Source organism: Canis aureus, chromosome 31, assembly GCF_053574225.1.
Source record: "Canis aureus isolate CA01 chromosome 31, VMU_Caureus_v.1.0, whole genome shotgun sequence".
Taxonomy (NCBI): domain Eukaryota; kingdom Metazoa; phylum Chordata; class Mammalia; order Carnivora; family Canidae; genus Canis; species Canis aureus.
In genome coordinates, this window is record NC_135641.1 from 16,374,998 (window position 1) to 16,393,078 (window position 18,081).

At 58.5% G+C, this 18,081-nt stretch overlaps 1 protein-coding gene and 1 pseudogene across 3 annotated transcripts in view; both read right to left on the minus strand.

Annotated features, from left to right (window-relative positions):
• Positions 1-3,204: 3,204 nt before the first annotated feature.
• On the minus strand, positions 3,205-3,309 carry LOC144302765 (small nucleolar RNA U3; annotated as a pseudogene).
• Positions 3,310-8,376: 5,067 nt separating this feature from the next.
• The window catches only part of AHRR (aryl hydrocarbon receptor repressor), a 78,080-nt gene continuing 68,375 nt past the window's right edge, over positions 8,377-18,081 (minus strand). For all 3 annotated transcript variants that reach the window (XM_077879687.1, XM_077879689.1, XM_077879688.1), the window contains 5 exons: positions 17,589-17,722; positions 14,321-14,520; positions 10,603-10,664; positions 10,314-10,452; positions 8,377-9,571 (listed from right to left, as the gene is read on the minus strand). In XM_077879687.1, coding sequence (XP_077735813.1) covers positions 8,530-9,571; positions 10,314-10,452; positions 10,603-10,664; positions 14,321-14,520; positions 17,589-17,722 — 1,577 coding nt within the window. In that variant the 3' untranslated portion in view covers positions 8,377-8,529. The remainder of the gene's footprint in view (positions 9,572-10,313; positions 10,453-10,602; positions 10,665-14,320; positions 14,521-17,588; positions 17,723-18,081) is intronic.

The window sequence follows — 18,081 nt, forward strand, 5'->3', positions numbered from 1 at the left end:
GGGCTCGCTCCCTGCACGCTCCCCGGGGACCGAGACCTCAGGACAGGTCCCCGCTCCCTGCACGCTCCCCGGGGACCGAGACCCTCAGGACAGGTCCCCGCTCCCTGGACTCTCCCCGGGGGACCGAGACCCTCAGGACGGGGTCCCCGCTCCCTGGACTCTCCCCGGGGGACCGAGACCCTCAGGACGAGGTCCCCGCTCCCTGCACGCTCCCGGGGGACCGAGACCCTCAGGACGGGGTCCCCGCTCCCTGGACTCTCCCCGGGGACCGAGACCCTCAGGACGGGGTCCCCGCTCCCTGGACTCTCCCCGGGGGACCGAGACCCTCAGGACGGGGTCCCCGCTCCCTGCACGCTCCCCGGGGGACCGAGACCCTCAGGACGGGGTCCCCGCTCCCTGCACGCTCCCCGGGGGACCGAGACCCTCAGGACGGGGTCTCCGCTCCCTGGACTCTCCCCAGGGGACCTGACCCTCAGGACGGGGTCCCCGCTCCCTGCACGCTCCCCGGGGGACCGAGACCCTCAGGACGGGGTCCCCGCTCCCTGGACTCTCCCCAGGGGACCTGACCCTCAGGACGGGGTCCCCGCTCCCTGGACTCTCCCGGGGGACCGAGACCCTCAGGACAGGTCCCCGCTCCCTGCACGCTCCCCGGGGACCGAGACCCTCAGGACAGGTCCCCGCTCCCTGGACTCTCCCCGGGGGACCGAGACCCTCAGGACGGGGTCTCCGCTCCCTGGACTCTCCCCAGGGACCTGACCCTCAGGACGGGGTCCCCGCTCCCTGGACTCTCCCCGGGGGACCGAGACCCTCAGGACGGGGTCCCCGCTCCCTGCACGCTCCCGGGGGACCGAGACCCTCAGGACGGGGTCTCCGCTCCCTGGACTCTCCCCAGGGACCTGACCCTCAGGACGGGGTCCCCGCTCCCTGGACTCTCCCGGGGGACCGAGACCCTCAGGACAGGTCCCCGCTCCCTGCACGCTCCCCGGGGGACCGAGACCCTCAGGACGGGGTTTCCGCTCCCTGGAGTCTCCCCAGGGGACCTGACCCTCAGGACGGGGTCCCCGCTCCCTGCACGCTCCCCGGGGGACCGAGACCCTCAGGACGGGGTCCCCGCTCCCTGGACTCTCCCCAGGGGACCTGACCCTCAGGACGGGGTCCCCGCTCCCTGCACGCTCCCCGGGGGACCGAGACCCTCAGGACGGGGTCTCCGCTCCCTGGACTCTCCCCAGGGGACCTGACCCTCAGGACGGGGTCCCCGCTCCCTGCACGCTCCCCGGGGGACCGAGACCCTCAGGACGGGGTCCCCGCTCCCTGGACTCTCCCCGGGGGACCGAGACCCTCAGGACGGGGTCCCCGCTCCCTGGACTCTCCCCGGGGGACCGAGATCCTCAGGACAGGTCCCCGCTCCCTGGACTCTCCCCGGGGGACCGAGACCCTCAGGACGGGGTCCCCGCTCCCTGCACGCTCCCCGGGGGACCGAGACCCTCAGGACGGGGTCTCCGCTCCCTGGACTCTCCCCAGGGGACCTGACCCTCAGGACGGGGTCCCCGCTCCCTGCACGCTCCCCGGGGGACCGAGACCCTCAGGACGGGGTCCCCGCTCCCTGGACTCTCCCCGGGGGACCGAGACCCTCAGGACGGGGTCCCCGCTCCCTGGACTCTCCCCGGGGGACCGAGATCCTCAGGACAGGTCCCCGCTCCCTGGACTCTCCCCGGGGGACCGAGACCCTCAGGACGGGGTCCCCGCTCCCTGCACGCTCCCCGGGGGACCGAGACCCTCAGGATGGGGTCTCCGCTCCCTGGACTCTCCCCAGGGGACCTGACCCTCAGGACGGGGTCCCCGCTCCCTGCACGCTCCCCGGGGGACCGAGACCCTCAGGACGGGGTCCCCGCTCCCTGGACTCTCCCCGGGGGACCGAGACCCTCAGGACGGGGTCCCCGCTCCCTGGACTCTCCCCGGGGGACCGAGATCCTCAGGACAGGTCCCCGCTCCCTGCACGCTCCCCGGGGGACCGAGACCCTCAGGACGGGGTCCCCGCTCCCTGGACTCTCCCCGGGGGACCGAGACCCTCAGGACGGGGTCCCCGCTCCCTGGACTCTCCCCGGGGGACCGAGACCCTCAGGACAGGTCCCCGCTCCCTGGACTCTCCCCGGGGGACCGAGACCCTCAGGACGGGGTCTCCGCTCCCTGGACTCTCCCCAGGGGACCTGACCCTCAGGACGGGGTCCCCGCTCCCTGCACGCTCCCCGGGGGACCGAGACCCTCAGGACGGGGTCCCCGCTCCCTGGACTCTCCCCGGGGACCGAGACCCTCAGGACGGGGTCCCCGCTCCCTGGACTCTCCCCGGGGGACCGAGATCCTCAGGACAGGTCCCCGCTCCCTGGACTCTCCCCGGGGGACCGAGACCCTCAGGACGGGGACCCCGCTCCCTGGACTCTCCCCGGGGGACCGAGACCCTCAGGACGGGGTCCCCGCTCCCTGCACGCTCCCCGGGGGACCGAGACCCTCAGGACGGGGTCCCCGCTCCCTGGACTCTCCCCGGGGGACCGAGACCCTCAGGACGGGGTCCCCGCTCCCTGGACTCTCCCCGGGGGACCGAGACCCTCAGGACCGGGTCCCCGCTCCCTGGACTCTCCCCGGGGGACTGTGACCCTCAGGACGGGTCCCCGTTCCCTGGACTCTCCCCAGGGGACCGTGACCCTCAGGATGGGGTCCCCCACTGAAGACTCTCTGGCACTCAGACTCCACCCCAGCCTGTTGCGGTGAGAAGCACCATTTGCCTCAAATCTGAGTGAGGGATGCATCGTGTGCTCAGGATGGACAGGCACCTCCTGGAATCAGCCACATTCACACACAGGAGGGACTCAAGCAGGCAGGACCTGGAGTAGCAGGGAGGAAGGTGCAGTGCTGTGCGGTGTGGAATGTGAGCATGGGCCGGGGGCGGGGGTGCTGGTTGCGAGCCCCCACATCGTGGTGCGGTCCTGGGTCTTACTACCTGATGACCCATCCCGTTGTGGTTCCATCAGTCCCTAGCAGTTAATGAAGGTATATTACTAAGGTCAACAATGAAGAATGTAAACAAAAAGATAAAAGTATAATTGTAAAGGTGTTTTGAAATTAGTAAATACTTTGCCAAAATTATCAAAGCTTTGTGGACTTACTTCAAAATATAGCCACATTTATCACAGCTGGGTAGCACCTTGTGCTATTGACAGTTGCGTGTGGAGGTAGGACTCCCCATAGCTTCCTCAGCCGGGATGCTCAGTACTGGTAACAAACTATAGAAATGATCCCTGAAAGTATAGTCTTGGAGGCTCAGTACTGGGGTGGCTGTTGTTGTTTTTTTCTTTTTAAGATTTTATTTATTTATTAATGAGAGAGAGAGGTAGAGATGCAGGCAAAGGGAGAAGCAGGCTCCCTGCGGGGAACCCAATGCAGGACTTGATCCCAGGACCCCGGGATCATACCCCGGGCCGAAGGCAAACTCTCAACCACTGAGCTACGCAGGTGCCCCTGGGATAGCTGTTAAAGAAGACCTTTTTCTCCTCGAAACTAAAAAGACAAAATATTGGTTAAAATTTTTTGACTTCTCTTTTTGGCAGGCTGAAAAGCCTATAAAACATGGGCTGAAAACAGTGAGCAGTGTTTTAAAGCACCCTGCCCCTGTGCCCGCCTAAGCTGAAGAAAGCAGGGAGGAAGAGTGTGCTAGAGCTGGGATGGGTGAGGGCGGGAGGGCCTGGTGTCCAGGGTGGGCTTTCGCACCCGTAGGTGGGGTCAGGGCTCCTCCATGAAGCTGGGGTGCTCAAGGGATGCCTCCTCAGTGCAAGAGCAGACCAGAACACTCAACAAAGCCCCACAAAGCAGTTCCTCCCCAGTCCTGGGACCCCGAGCCAGGACAGTCACTCACCCAAGAGCTGAGGGCTGGGAGCCTGCAGGTCACCTGGGTGCAACTCCCTCCTCGGCCTAGCGGCTCTCACTGAATCTCTGTGGCAGAAGCGGCCCCAGGACTATTTGTAGTGAAGACGCCCCCTCGCCCACTGGTGGCAGGGGTACAGAGCCGAGCAGCATGTCCTGAGGTCCTGAGATCCTTGTCTGGGGGGCCGGGGAGATCTATTCTGTGAGAATAGAGCTGCTGCTTAGCTTTGGCCTAGACTCTGGTAGATCCTCAGGCAGAACAGAACCAGAGGCCTAACTTCTAGACTTGGGGCGGGGGGGGGGGGGGATGTGGGAGGAACCGGAAAGGCAGCAGTCCAGCGGGGACACAGGACAGGAGGAAACACCAAAGGACAGATGGACCCAGAGTGGAGAAATACATTCAGGTACATCAACTATCAGAGCACAGGTAAACAGATTTTAGTTTATTTTATTTTTTAAGATTTTATTTATTCATTCATGACAGACACACAGAGAGAGAGAGAGAGAGAGGGAGAGAGGCAGAGACACAGGCAGAGGGAGAAGCAGGCTCCTTGCAGGGAGCCTGATGTGGGACTCGATCCCAGGTCTCCAGGATCACACCTCAGGCTGAAGATGGCACCAAACCGCTGGACCACTGGGGCTGCCCTGGTAAACAGATTTTAAAATTGGCAAACGGTTATGAGAAAAACACATAGAACACGAAAGAACATGATGGTCGGGGCCATAGAACATTGGTGGGGCCCTGTTAACGTCAAAGGCACCGTCAGCTTTTTTGTAAGATGCTAAATGCATAATCCATAAAGAAAAAGACTGTTTGCAATGCTAAAATTTTAAACTCTTGTATGATATCTTACAAGATCTTTAAATGAAAAGACAAGCCAGAGACAGAGAAAATCCGTAACTGAGAAGCTGCTATCATGAGGCAGGGAGGACATGGACACATCCACCTGATGGGTCAACAGGTGTGGAGAGACCAGAGGAGCTGAGCAGCAGGCCAGGCCAGTGGCGGGCAGGGAGGGGGCTCTCTGTGTCCTCGTGTCCTGGTGTCCTGCCCCACAGCCCATATGCCCCTCAGCCTCAGCAGGGCAGGACACCAGGGGCATGCCTCAGGTCCTCTGGCTGCCAGAGCCCTGCCCTCTGATCTCCATCAGGCCCTCCCCTCGCCCCCTGGCTCTGGCCCACCAGCCACCCCCAGGCCCCAGGCTACTCTATGACCCCCGCCCTGTGTGGCCTTGCCCACAAACTCCCGCCTGGGCTGTGCTCTGCTAGCCTGGGCCCTTCGTGCATGACACAATGAGGTGGTTCTGTGGTCATGGGTCTGCACATGCAGGGCTGTCGGCTCCAGCACCGCACCCCCAGCTCTGTCTTCCCTTCCTCGCTGTGTCCCTACACGGCCACTGCCCTCAGCAGCTGCCCAACAACACTGCCGGTGGACGAGGTTAGGAAGGAGGAAACACACCACCACCACCACCCACCACTTCACCCCCAAGTGCACGAAACCCACGTGACAATGCCAAGTGTCAGATGGCGTGAGACCTGGCGGGCTGTGCTGTGGCTGGAATGTACCCCAGATGTCACCCCTCCCCTGTTAGGCTATGAAATTGGGATCAGCGTCCTGGAAACAGAGACCTCAGAGAGCTCACTTGCCCCTCCTGCCCGTGAGCTCACAGTGAGCAGCTTACGGCCCCTCCCCGGGGCCAGGCTGGCGATCCCATGCCTGCACACACTCACACGCGCACACTTGCAGGGGAAGCTGTCCCCTCTCTGCAGAACAGGGCAAGTCTGCAGTGTCTAATGGCATCTGTCAGGGTCCCCGGACCCTCGATGACTGTCAGGAGAGGGCTGGTGGTACAGGGGGGATGCACCACAGCATTCGCCTGGCCAATCGCTCAGCCTCCTCCCTCTTCCTTGCAACTTTTGGTGCCAGCATATCTATTTTCACTTTTATTTTTGCCTTCTGTCCAGTAGTGAAGGACTTGTCTTAGAACATAAATTAACCAACACACGCTCAAGGAAATATAGTTACTTCTTTTGGAAAATCAAGTAGACATTTCTGTTTATGGTAAACATGATTTAACAGGTGATTTATTTTATATCAATATTGCATATTTAGTACAAACCACAGTATCAGAAATATATTTGAAAGCTTTCTAAAAGCACTGAGGAAACAGTATAAAAAGTTTCATTATAATATATCCATTTTTAAAAATTCAACAAGTCTGTCTAGATACTGAAAACATTTTCCTCCAGTAGAAGCCGTAAAAATATAAAATGTTACTTATGTTCACCTCCTCCTGTCCATCCATCCCCACATTATATTTGATTTTAATTTTTTCTCAGCTATATAAGCAAAAGCTATGAGACAACAGAAAAATATAAGCCTGTAATTCATACTGATAAAGACATTTTAAAGCACAAGTAACCACATCTGCCCTCCTTCATTCCATCGTCCCCCTCACAACGTGTCTCAGGAGGACCATGGCTGTACGGTCACCATGGTGCCGCCTCATGGACAGAAAGGGCCTGGGCCCCAGGTGGACTAGGGGCACCCCCAGCACAAGGCCCGTGGAGCTGGCATCCAGCTGTCTGCGTGCCCACGGCAGGACATGGCTGACCTCTGCGTGAGGGGGCCCTGGGGGCTGCACCACCCGTCTGTGGCGTCCTGACAGAGGGCAGGACAGGCATCACTGTTGCGGGAGCCCCGGGCATCTCAGGACTCGGTCCTGCAGCCAGCCTGGGCCCAGTGCAGAGAGAGGGTGAGCGCCCTCGGGAATGGGGACCCCAGCGGGGTGGGGCATGGTCACAGGAGAGGGCCAGGACTCGGCTGCCGGGTTTGAGTAGGACTCAGATTCCACTCCGTGTCTCAGGGGGCAGAGATGTGCTGTGCTCAGCATTAGAACCCTGTGAGGAGGCCCGGGCCAGCCTGGGGTGCCCAGCAGGTGTCCCCAGGGGGTTGGGCCACCATCTAACGGGGGGGGCACTCTGGTCGGAGAAGTGGGGACAGTACAGCACCAGTGTCGCCTTCTGTAAGGCCTCAGTGAGGTGAGTGGAGGGAGGCTGCTGGGCTGCTCCTGGGGGCCACCCACTAGCCACTCAGTGCCAGGAGGGGTCTTTGGCTCCTACCATCCCTCAAGGGGGCCCTTCCACAGAGCTGGCAGGCTGCACCCTGCACCCCAGGACCCTGGTCCCGCCAGCCAAACCCCAAGTACTGACAAGGAGAGCAAGCACCTGCCAACAGCTCCAGCATCGACTCAGCTAAGCACTGCTTCTAAGATACAGATGATGGCGAGGCGGCGAGGAAGACTGGGCGCCAAGAAGCAGGAGGTGCCAGTGCTGGAGCCTAAAGTCCTTGCTGGGGGCTCCTGCCCAGCCCCCCGAGACTCTGGGGTGGAGGTGACATTAGGGAACCTGCCTCCCTGAGACTCCTGCCCCCCCCCGAGACTCTCAGGTGATGGTAGCCTGCCCCACGAGACTCCTGGGTGGTGGTGACGTTAGGGACCCTGCCCCTTGAAACTCCCAGGTGGAGGTGACGTTAGGGACCCTGCCCCCCTCCCCTGAGTCTCCTGGATGGAGGTGACATTAGGAACCCTGCCCCCTGAGACTCTGGGGTGGAGGTGACATTAGGGATGGGGCCGTGGTCCCTGAGGGGCAGAAGTGCGTCCATCACAGTGCGGCAGGCCCCTGACAGCACAGCCCACGTTCCTGGAGCACAGGGGAGGGCCCATCCCTGGTGCTGAGCATTCACAGGGACTCCCACTTTGTGATTTGTGCCTTCACGTCCCAGTTTCCTACAGTCAGAATGGACGACTTCACAGGTTTTCTAGAAAACGCTTCCTATCCGTCTTGCCTCTAGTAATTCCTACTTAGGCGGTGATGGGAGCTCTTACGTGAAAGCCCAGCCTCTATGGGCAGCCTGACTTCCTGCCTCTGTTCTCTACATTTGTCCTTGTCTCTGCCTCCAAACCCAGATCCCAAACTGGAGGTTCACCACGTGCTGCAGACAGACCAGCACAAACCATCTTCAGAGGCCCCTGAAAAAAGCCAGAGAGACTTCCAGAAGGCACAGCACACACTCCTGCCCATGTCCACTCTGGGCACAGCCTCAGACTCCGCCATGGGGGCGGGGGGATAGGCAGGACAGGGCCCAGCACACACAGCCTCTTGGGCCTGGAACCTTCCAGATTCTTTCCATGAATAGGGGCGCAGTCACCTGTGGCTCAAGAGAAGCACGTCCCTGATTTAGTCCAAGGTGTGGCTGTGTAAACCCACCTTCCCATGCTCGTGAAGCTGAGGGGTGGGCGTGAGGGCCCGGGAAGGTGCACTGTGGGATGCTGGGCAGCCGGGAGCCCACCACCTCACAGACAGTGGGGTGTGCCCCGGCGGGCCTACTCGTCTCACTCTGGCCCACTTTCTGAAAGCTTTTAGTCCTTCAAAGAGAAACACTGTCGTACTCCAACAGACTTAAGACCACTTTGCCTTTAAGAACTTGTGTGACATTTTACAAAATACAGAACATGCTATTATTGCACACACTGCGCACACCTCATAGGACTGAGGGGTACAGTGGGGTCAGTCTGAGCGTGGACACAGGCCAGCTCTTACAAACACCCCACTCTATGGCAGGAAAGCACACTCAGGGGCTTTGGGCGGCATCAGTGTTGCCATGGCACTTTTGGGGAACATTCCAGGCACCCTACCCTGGCCGTGACTGGCCCATGGCGGTGAGTCCAGGGGCTCTCGTTTGACGATGGGCGTGGACTCTGGGGCTTGGCAGTCACAGGGCAGTGAAGAGGGCTGCTGAGCCTGCGTACAGAGGTGGCGGGGGCCATCCGGCTCAGGAGGGCCATGCACGTGCTCCAGGCAGGCACAGTGTGTGGGGGGGAAGGGGGCCAGGTCTCTGCCGGCTCTGAGCGGAGCCCGGCCACTTGGGTGAGCCTCCAGCACGCTCTGTCCCAGGTGCGCAGCGTATAGGTGGTGCCTGGCATCCGGCTCCGTTTTCAGGTGCATCCTGGTAGGGAACGTGACCCGCTGTCTCTTGGCCACACCAGTGGCTCCCGGCCACAGCTGGCCTGGGGCCACAGAGTAGCCGTCGGCTGCATCTTCAGACCCAGAGTCACTCTCCGTCTTTATGGGCACATCAAGGGAAAGAATGGGGTTGCACGGAGCTCCCAAGGGCATTGGCCCACCTCGAAACTTGGTGTCCTCGATGGGATAGCCCGCCACTGCAAGGCGCTGCCCTCTGGATGGAGGGAGCCCACTATCCAGGCTCCCCTGGGGGAAGGGGCAGCTGGGCAGAGGGTGCAGCTGGCCCTGATCACTGTCCCGAAAAGCTCTGCTGGTGGGGCTGGTGTAGGCACTGGGGGAATGGCTTCCCGGGTGACAGCTGGGTGGATTCCTGAAAGCAGCGGCCACACTGGAGTGGATGGCACCCGGAAGGCTGGGGCAGGGCACGCAGGAAGTGCGGGACACAGCATGCATGGAGAACGGGTCACTCTTGCTGGGCTCCAGCTTCACCCTGGTGCTGCCCTCCTGACTGTGTTTCCCTGGCATCCAGCTCAGGTGCCTTGTGGGTCCTGGTGCTTCGAAGCAGCAGCTGTATGCGTGTATTTCCCTCCGCCCCCTGGGCACCCTCCCGTGTTCCTCTGCTCCCCTGTCCCTGAGGAGAGGAAATGGCTGTCAGAGCAGGATGGTGATCACGTGACCCCCTGAGTAGGGGGGTGTGCTCTAAAGGAAGGCACTAACTAAACCAGTGTGGTCCTGGCTGAACCTGGAAGGGCTGCTGTGTCCTGGGGCCCAGGCCCACCTCCGCCTTTCACACCCACCCCAGCCCTGCGGCCCTGGTGAGGGTGCCCTCCTCTCCTGTAACTGCCTTCCCCAGGGAGGCCTGTACCGCGTGCCACAGGTCAGGCATATCCACCCCAGACGCAGAGGGCCCTGTCACACTGCAAAGCACATAGATGCCCTCTCGGGCACTTTGGAGGAGCTGGGGCCTGTCACGGGCACGCATGCCGCTGTGCTCAGAACACCCTGTAGCATCAGGGCTGGCACCCGGCATGACAGGGGAGACGGTGCCCTGGAGGATGAGGTGGAGCCCCACAGCCTCACAGCCAGGCCAGTCCTCCAGGAGGAGCTCTCCTGGTCGGTGTGAGGCCGCGGGGAAGGCAGAGGCTAGGGTGTTTGTGCAGGATCTCGGCTTCAGGTGGAGGGTGAGTCCATGGGTCTTAGTGGGCCTCAGCTGTACCCCAGACGTGTAAGGACGACTTCTGGGGTGTGAAGCATGTTTAGGCATGCTCCACAGACACTTGCATATTCATATTCCCCTGGGAGCAATGTTCACCTGTCGGACCCACAGCCAGTGGCTCTTCCTTAACACCCAGCTGGGCCTCAACACCACTTACCCTGCGAACCCCTCGGGATTGGAGACGAGGTCAGGGCCATTCCTGAGACACAAGCATGAGGCCCTGGCTGGAACCCGGGCCCAGCGGCCAGCGTCCGTGGGTGTCCTGAGCACTGAGATGTTTTCTCCATCACTCCTCCCTGTTAGGATTCAGAGAGCAGTGCTCACACACTCTGGCCTGGGTTTTGGAGGAATGCACCACAAACGCTGAGGCAGGGGGAGCCCCCCCAGAGGGACCAGACACATTGCACCCTTTTGAAGCATGTGAAAGAGCAAATCTGTAGAAGTACCTGCTAAGTAGTTGGGTTTCCCATGCAATTCTGGTTCACACAGACCCGCGGCAGCTTTTGCTCTGTGAAGAACAGATAATAGGAAACGTGTAGGTAAATTTGTGCTGCTGTTAGGAACTGACTCGTGCCGGTGTCAGGTGTCACTGTCATCCTGGGAGGGGAAGACACTTTTAATTTCTCATAGATTGTCAGTCTTTGCTCAGCTAAAGATTTGCTAAAAACCCCAATTCATATCAATTATCAAGCCAATAAAGGGCTAATGCATTTGCTCCAGAAAATAGACACCACATAAAATGACCACAATGATAATACAATCTGTGATTTCCAGTAGTTACGTTCCATAAACTCACCATGAGAGCCACACTAGTGAAAAGAAAGTCGTCTTCCATAGGGTACCAGGCACACACACATACACAGAAACCATCATCTTAAATTCTAAGCAAACTCATTCTCACAGATACTATTTCATTATTAAAAAAAAAAAAAAAACTTAGTTCAAAACTGTTAAGCGAGGTCCTTTAGGCCACCTCTCTAGCAGACGTCAGCCTTGGGACCCAACCCCAGGCCAGTGGGCCTCAGAGCCAGGGCTCCCTATACAGTACTCCTGTCCCTGCCCATCCTCTGGGCCCCTCTGTGAAGAGCAGGGACTGGGGGGCAAGGATGGGGGAGCAGGGATAGGGGAGCAGAGATGGGGAGCAGGGATGGGGGAGCAGAACAGGGATGGGGAGCAGAGATGGGGGAGCAAGGATGAGGGAGCAGGGATGGGATGGGGAAGCAGGGATGGGGGAGCAGAGCAGACATGAGGAGTAGAACAGGGATGGGGAGCAGAGATGGGGAAGCAGAGCAGGGACAGGAGAGCAGGGATGGGGGAGCAGAGCAGGGATGGGGAGCAAGGATGGGGAGCAGGGATGGAGGATTGGGGGGGTTTGGATCTGAATCTTTAAATGACAAGCGGGGCCCTGCAGCTGTCCCTGCATCCTGATGTCTCTCTGGCCTGACCGCGTGGCTCAGAAGCAGCCACTGTGATGGGTGTGCTGAGAGCTCTAGAGTTCAAGTCAGAGCAGGTAGGAATTCAGAAACACGGAGGAAGCAAAGACGTTACTTTTTTCTCTCTCTCTTGTACCATGGTGGTGGGAGCCTCTGTGCACCCCTTTCTAGGATCTGACAATACCCTGTACCACATGAGGTCTAGTCCTGACTGCACTGTCCCGTGTGCAAGGGCACTGGGTGACCTGCTGAGCCACACCTGCCACCCCATACCTGCCAGCACTTCCCCGCCTGGCCCAACCTCACTGGAGAACCAGGAGAGGCTATGGTTCCCTCTACCCTGGTGCAGGCTGGAAACACATGGAAAAGAGAAGTTCACCATGAATTTCAATTATGATTATCGAACCGAAAACAGTTTAAGGACACAGAAAACTCCAGGACAGTCAATTAAGGTGGGGAGTGTTCCAGTGTGGCCAGGATGCAGGTGGAGAATGTGGCAGGCTCTGTACGAGCAGGCGCCCTGGGGCCCCCTCCATGTTGTGTTCCCAGGATTGGCCTGCCCTCGCCTGCCTGAGCTCAGATGCTTTGCACCTGGGTATTCTGGTTTTCCTCCCTCATGCTTAGGACGTGTGGCATCTTTAACAGTAACAGGGCACATACATGTACTTGTAAACACTCGGTCGGCCGCTGTCTCCGCATGCTGGCACGTGTTGGGGCTCCAGGGCGGCTCTGTCCCTAAAGCCTCGCCACCTATGCACCCGTCCCTGTTCCCACAGCGACTGAGGCCACAGGGGCAGAAGCGAGGGCCCGGGATGGAAGCCCTTCCCGCCCTGCAGATGTGGTCCGATTTCTCACTGTCTGAAAGTCGGCCTTGGGATCCCTGGGTGGCGCAGCGGTTTGGCGCCCGCCTTTGGCCCAGGGCGTGATCCTGGAGACCCGGGATCAAATCCCACGTTGGGCTCCTGGTGCATGGAGCCTGCTTCTCCCTCTGCCTATGTCTCTGCCTCTCTCTCTCTCTGTGTGACTATCATAAATAAATAAAAATTAAAAAAAAAATCTTTGAAAGTCGGCCTGAATAAGCCAAAGCTGAATGGTGGCCCATGAAAATGGATAGACACACACCCACGAGATAAGAGTCACAGAGGAGGCCCTAGGGCTCCCTGTGGAGGGGACCCTGTTGTGGGGGAGGCACTGGGGCAAAATGTAAGCAGGACCTCCTGCAGGACTCAAGGCTAAGAAGGGGATTCTGCTGGATGTGACGTTTCCACCAGTGATGTGGTCGTGGCACAGACGCACACTCCCCACACCCCAAGTGACAAGCGGAGGGAGGGGAGCGAACATGCTCTCAAATCCCAGAGCTAAACCTCATCTGCCATCAGGAGCCTGAGAGCTGAGGAGCTCAGACCCCTCCCCACTGGGCAGGGGTTCATGGAGCCGAGACCTTCCCTGCGGGACATGGGGTGGGCGCAGGAGCTGTGAAGCCACACATTCTCTGGGAAAGGAGGGGACCGTCCACGTGCCTCCTGAAAGCACCCAACACGGCATTAACGGGCAGCATCTGAGGCCAAGGCTTTCCGTGTTGGTGGGAGGCAAGAGGGAGGACAGGCACTTCCCAGAGGTGGAGATGCCAGGTGTGCGAGCTCCCAGGGTGGGTCACCACGTGTGGTGTCAAAGACAAACAGAGACAGCATGCTGGTGGGGAGGGTGCCGAGATAGACTCCCTCCTGGGGCAAGGGGACTTGGTCAGAGCAGCTGGAAACCTTTCCTGGTTTGACTTCCATCTACCCGAGAGTTCAGCCGTACCCCAAAGGCTTGCTGGAGGCCCTGGTGGGTGTTGGATGATGCACCCCTGCAGCCAGTGAGCCTCATTGGCAGACTGTCACCCAGGGACCAAGACTTGGGAGTCTCTGATGTGTTGCACCTATAGCTGGTACAGATGCCAGACATCCTGCCCCACACCTGGTCTCACTCACATGGTATGGAAAACACAATTCACAGATGCACAGGTTTTTGTTTGTTTGTTTGTTTTTTGAGAGAGAGAGAGAGAGAGAGAGAGAGGGAGAGAGAGCACATGGAGGAGAGGGGAGGGGCAAGGGAAGAGAGAGAATCTCAAGGGGACTCCTCCCTAGGCAGGGCTCCATCCCACGACCCTCCACTCCGGCGACCAAGAGTCGATGCTTCACCGACTGAGCCACCCAGGTGCCTCCAGATGCACATTGTGATCACTTTCAGGACACTGGTCCCTGCAACGCAGACCTAATCTGCTCCACAAAGTATAGACGTGAATTGCCTAGAAAACTAGATAAGAGTTTTTTCTACCACTGAAGAATTGAGAAAACTCTGGGGTGGGCAGAGGGGGCCTCTGTGCCATGTCCTCACAGCCGGGGCACTTCTGCGTCATGCACAGGTCCCCATGCAGAGTCCTGTATGCAGAGGGAGGGCTAGTGCTGGGGAAAGAAGGCATCAGCCCCAGCACTCGCCCCCCATGGTGACCAGGGCTCAGGGCACCTACTTTGAGGCTGTAACTGGGGGGACTGGGGCACAGTGATGCAGGCAGATGTGGTGGCGGCGTTCACAAACATTAGTTTGAAAGCATTTCTGTTCTCTAAGCGCTGTTTCCTGCATGATGTACTGGCTGTGGAACACCAACGAAGAACGAATATACATAATACCGAGTTTCCACCGCCAGCTTCTGTGAGTGTGGCTGCTTTCCGAGGGGACCCCCACTCACTTTGCATCCATTGAGGCCGAGACGTCCACCCTGTGCTTCACCCTCAAAAATGCGCTCTTCATCTTCATCTCCGCCACAGAAGGTAGGAGGACAGGCACCACGATGCAGAACAGCGAGAGCCGAGGGGGCAGGACTGTCCCCGACGGCGCTTTCCTCTTCTGTCCAAACAGGAATTTTAGTTTTCCTTGAAATTGCATTGTCTGGTGTTTTAAAGACAGAAATGAAGGTGTGTTCACAGAGCGAATTAGCGACACTGACACCATCCAAGAATGCAGAACTCACATTCTCAGGAATAGAAACATGGAGAAGAATCTTACTCCGAGTCACTAAGGAGACACAAACCAACAATTCTTCCACACTTGGCCTACGGGGATGTGGACCACCCCAGGCCTTCAAAACCATTCAGGCTCTCTGGAGTCTCAGCAACAGCCTCTAACTGACAAGTATGCGCTCCTGTGCACACTCACAGGTGTGAGGGTGTGGGGGCTTCACCTTACATGGTCAGTGCTAATGTGCATGGACACCAGCTGTCACTGGCCCACGGCAGAGCCATCAGCCACTCCCTGGCAGGATTTGCTGGAGCAGAGGCCTCTGAGAGGCCTGTTCCAGCTGTACCTCTCCATTCCAAAATTGCCATTCCTTCATTCACAATGATAAAGCTTAGGGACAATTTGATTTTATTCAGAGTATGTAGTATGAGTTAGGCAGCCAACAAGTAATTTAGGAGTTGGTGATAAAAGAAAATAAAAGATCTTTCTACAGTGGAAAAGCTGATCTAAAACACTAACTGTCTTCAGTGCATTCCTGCGCTTGATTAAAGAATGACCCCACAATGTGGCCTCTCTCCCTAGCCCTCCAACCCTCCATCCTCTCATCCACCCATCCACCCACCCACCCATCTATCCTTCCACCCAACCGTTTACCTCATCCATCCCCCATCCTCCCATCATCCATCTGTCCAGCTCCTCATTTATCTATGAATTTACCGAATGAACAAACATTTGCAAAACACCTACTGCTCGCCTGTCACAAGCTTGATATGGAGGATTCAAGGCAGCGATGCACTCAGATATGTTCAACATCCAGCTCTCCAGAGAAAAACCTAATTTGTAATGTTTGCCCATTTCTCTGGTGGAAATATTCCCATCATGGCTGATTTCAAGCTACCAACTAAATGTCAACTGGACCTTCAAGTTCCTGATGTTGTGACAATGGGCTCTCACGGGTGGCCTGAGCTGGTCTGGCAGTTGTACTGCTTTGACCTGACTGTGGAAACAGGGTGGCTTCCATGGAGTCACAGGGGGATGCCAGGAGGAGCCCGAGTCAGGCCCATGTGCCCATTCTCGGGACATTCCTTGTCAATGCCTGAGCCCTTTCCAGTGTGTGCAGTGACGAATTTCACAGATTAATATAATCAAACATTTTCAGACAAAATTTCTGTTGCTTGTTTCCTTGATTCAGTGTGTTGTTTTACAGTTTAATTTTAACCTATATTTTAATTTCTTCTTGATTGTATATTAAATCCCTCCAATTTTATGTCATCTGGAAATAAGGATTTCCAAGTTACCAGTAATTGTTTACCTAATTTAAAAAGTATACATTCCTTATCAGCCAATAGTAACTATATTAGTTTCTATCAAATTTAGAACAAAATATTATCAAAATAAAAGACTTGATGGTCAATCAATCACCTAAACAAAATGAGCAATCATCGTATGCACGGTGGCAGCAGATCCAGGACCACTGTGCAAATAAAAAGCTGCTTCTCTTGTTAAGGTCCTGGTGGGCGTGGAAAGGCCTTTAAAAATACGCAGACATGTGGGATGCCTCTGCTATAGGGCTCTGCCTGTTTTGGGTCCTCAGATATGGTCCCACCACCACCCACCACCCCTTGGATCAGGAGAACAAATCCAGGGGACATGAATCCGCCACTATACTGCTGGATGGCTGAGGCCCACATGTGGCCATAAACGCCACATGGCCCCAGAGGCAGCCTGCGGTTATCTTTTAAGCTTCATCAGTTTGGGCAAACGCAGAGCAACCGTACAGCTTGGGTGGCCTGAGTGGGTGACATTGGACTCTGGAAGTGCAGCATCTCAGGTGAGGACATCCAGTGTGTAGGGGGATCAGCCAGGGAGGCTCGGGGCGGGCGGGGGGGGGGGGGGTGCAGAGGGGGCCGGAGTTCCCGGAGAGCCCACAAGACCACCACAAGCTCAGCCCACTCACACTGGTCAGGGCAGAGCAGGCAGTGGGGAGGCTGGGTGAGGGGAGCTTCAGGAAGGGCAGTATTGGGGCACAGACATCTGGAAAGGGGCCTGGGTATGCAAAGGAGGGACATTTTTTGGGTTTTGTTCTCTGCTCTTCTGAAATGGTTGGATATGTATTACATACGGGCAATGTTTTTCTTAAAAAAAAAAAAAAAAGACCAGCCAATAGGAGAGGGTTAATGGAAAACACTGCCTACCGGTGGGCCAGTGGGATGATGAAGCCTCTCCCACTGAGCCCGGCGTGTGGCGAGGCTACCCCGTGGGATCTCTCAGTCCCAGGAGCCTGCCGCTCAGCCCAGAACCCATGGGTGACTTGGATGCAGAGTGGCTTGGGGCATGCACTTCCCAGAAGCTGCTCAACAACAGTAATGGGAAAGGCCCGAGTGAATCCGGGAAATGGAGGGCACCTTGCAAAAGGTGGGACACACCAGCAGGCAGGACACCCGGAGCTGGCGGTGACAAGCAAGGGCCGCCTGGGCTCTCCCCGGTTTGTGGGGCTGCTCCGCGGCTCCCTGGCCTCACAGCTATTGGGAGACCATCCAGGGGAACGCCCCTGTCCTCTGCCCACCTTCCCTCCCACACAGGCTGAGCGCCTCCTGGAAATTCCCAGCCCCGCGGCCGCTGAGGGTGCACCGTTCCCGGGGACCCCTGCATGGCCTCAAGGGAACGTGAGAGACCCGGAGGGGCCCGCCGTCTGGGCGGGGCTGGGGAGCAGGGCACGCATCCGCAGGCCTGGGCGTCCTGGGGTCCCAGGTCCCGGGGCTGGCTTCTCGCAGGACGCGGGAGGCCAGGCCGGCAGAGGTCTGGGTGGGCCCGGGGTCGCCCCTGCCCCCGCCCCTCTCCCCAGGGGCCAGAGCAGCTAGAGATGGAACTCCCAGGCACCTGCTCGCAGAGCGCCTGCGCGGAGCCTGCGGGGGGCGGGGGGTCTCTAGGTGTCCAGGGGGGCGGGGCGCGAGTCCGCAGGTGACACGGCCACCGGCCGCCAGGGGGCGCGCACTCACCAGGAAGCCCGACGTGCTGTCCAGCAGGCAGCGCACGCGGCACACGAAGCAGCGCGTCAGGAAGGCGGAGAAGTCCGTGGGCGAGCCCGCGCCCCCCTCCTGCGCGCGCAGCAGCCTCCCCAGGACAGCGTCCTCTGTGGCCACGACGGCAAGGGGGGGACAGGCAGTGAGTGCGCCCCGGGGGGCTCGGGCTGCACGGGCTGAGTGGCCTGCCCCTTCCACGGCCACGCACGTGTGCTCACAGCCACGCCCGGTCAACACGGTCACGCATGTGTGCACACGCTCATGTACAGCCACACATGGTCATACACAGCCACAAACGCGTGCACGGTCATATACATATGCTCATGTTCACACACGCACTCAGTCACATACAGTCACACGCAGGCTTCCCACACCACCGCCCTCTGCCTGGGCCCTGTGTGCTGCCACTCCCCCACAAATACACACCCACTCACACATCCCACTGCCCACACAACTCATACAGCCTCAC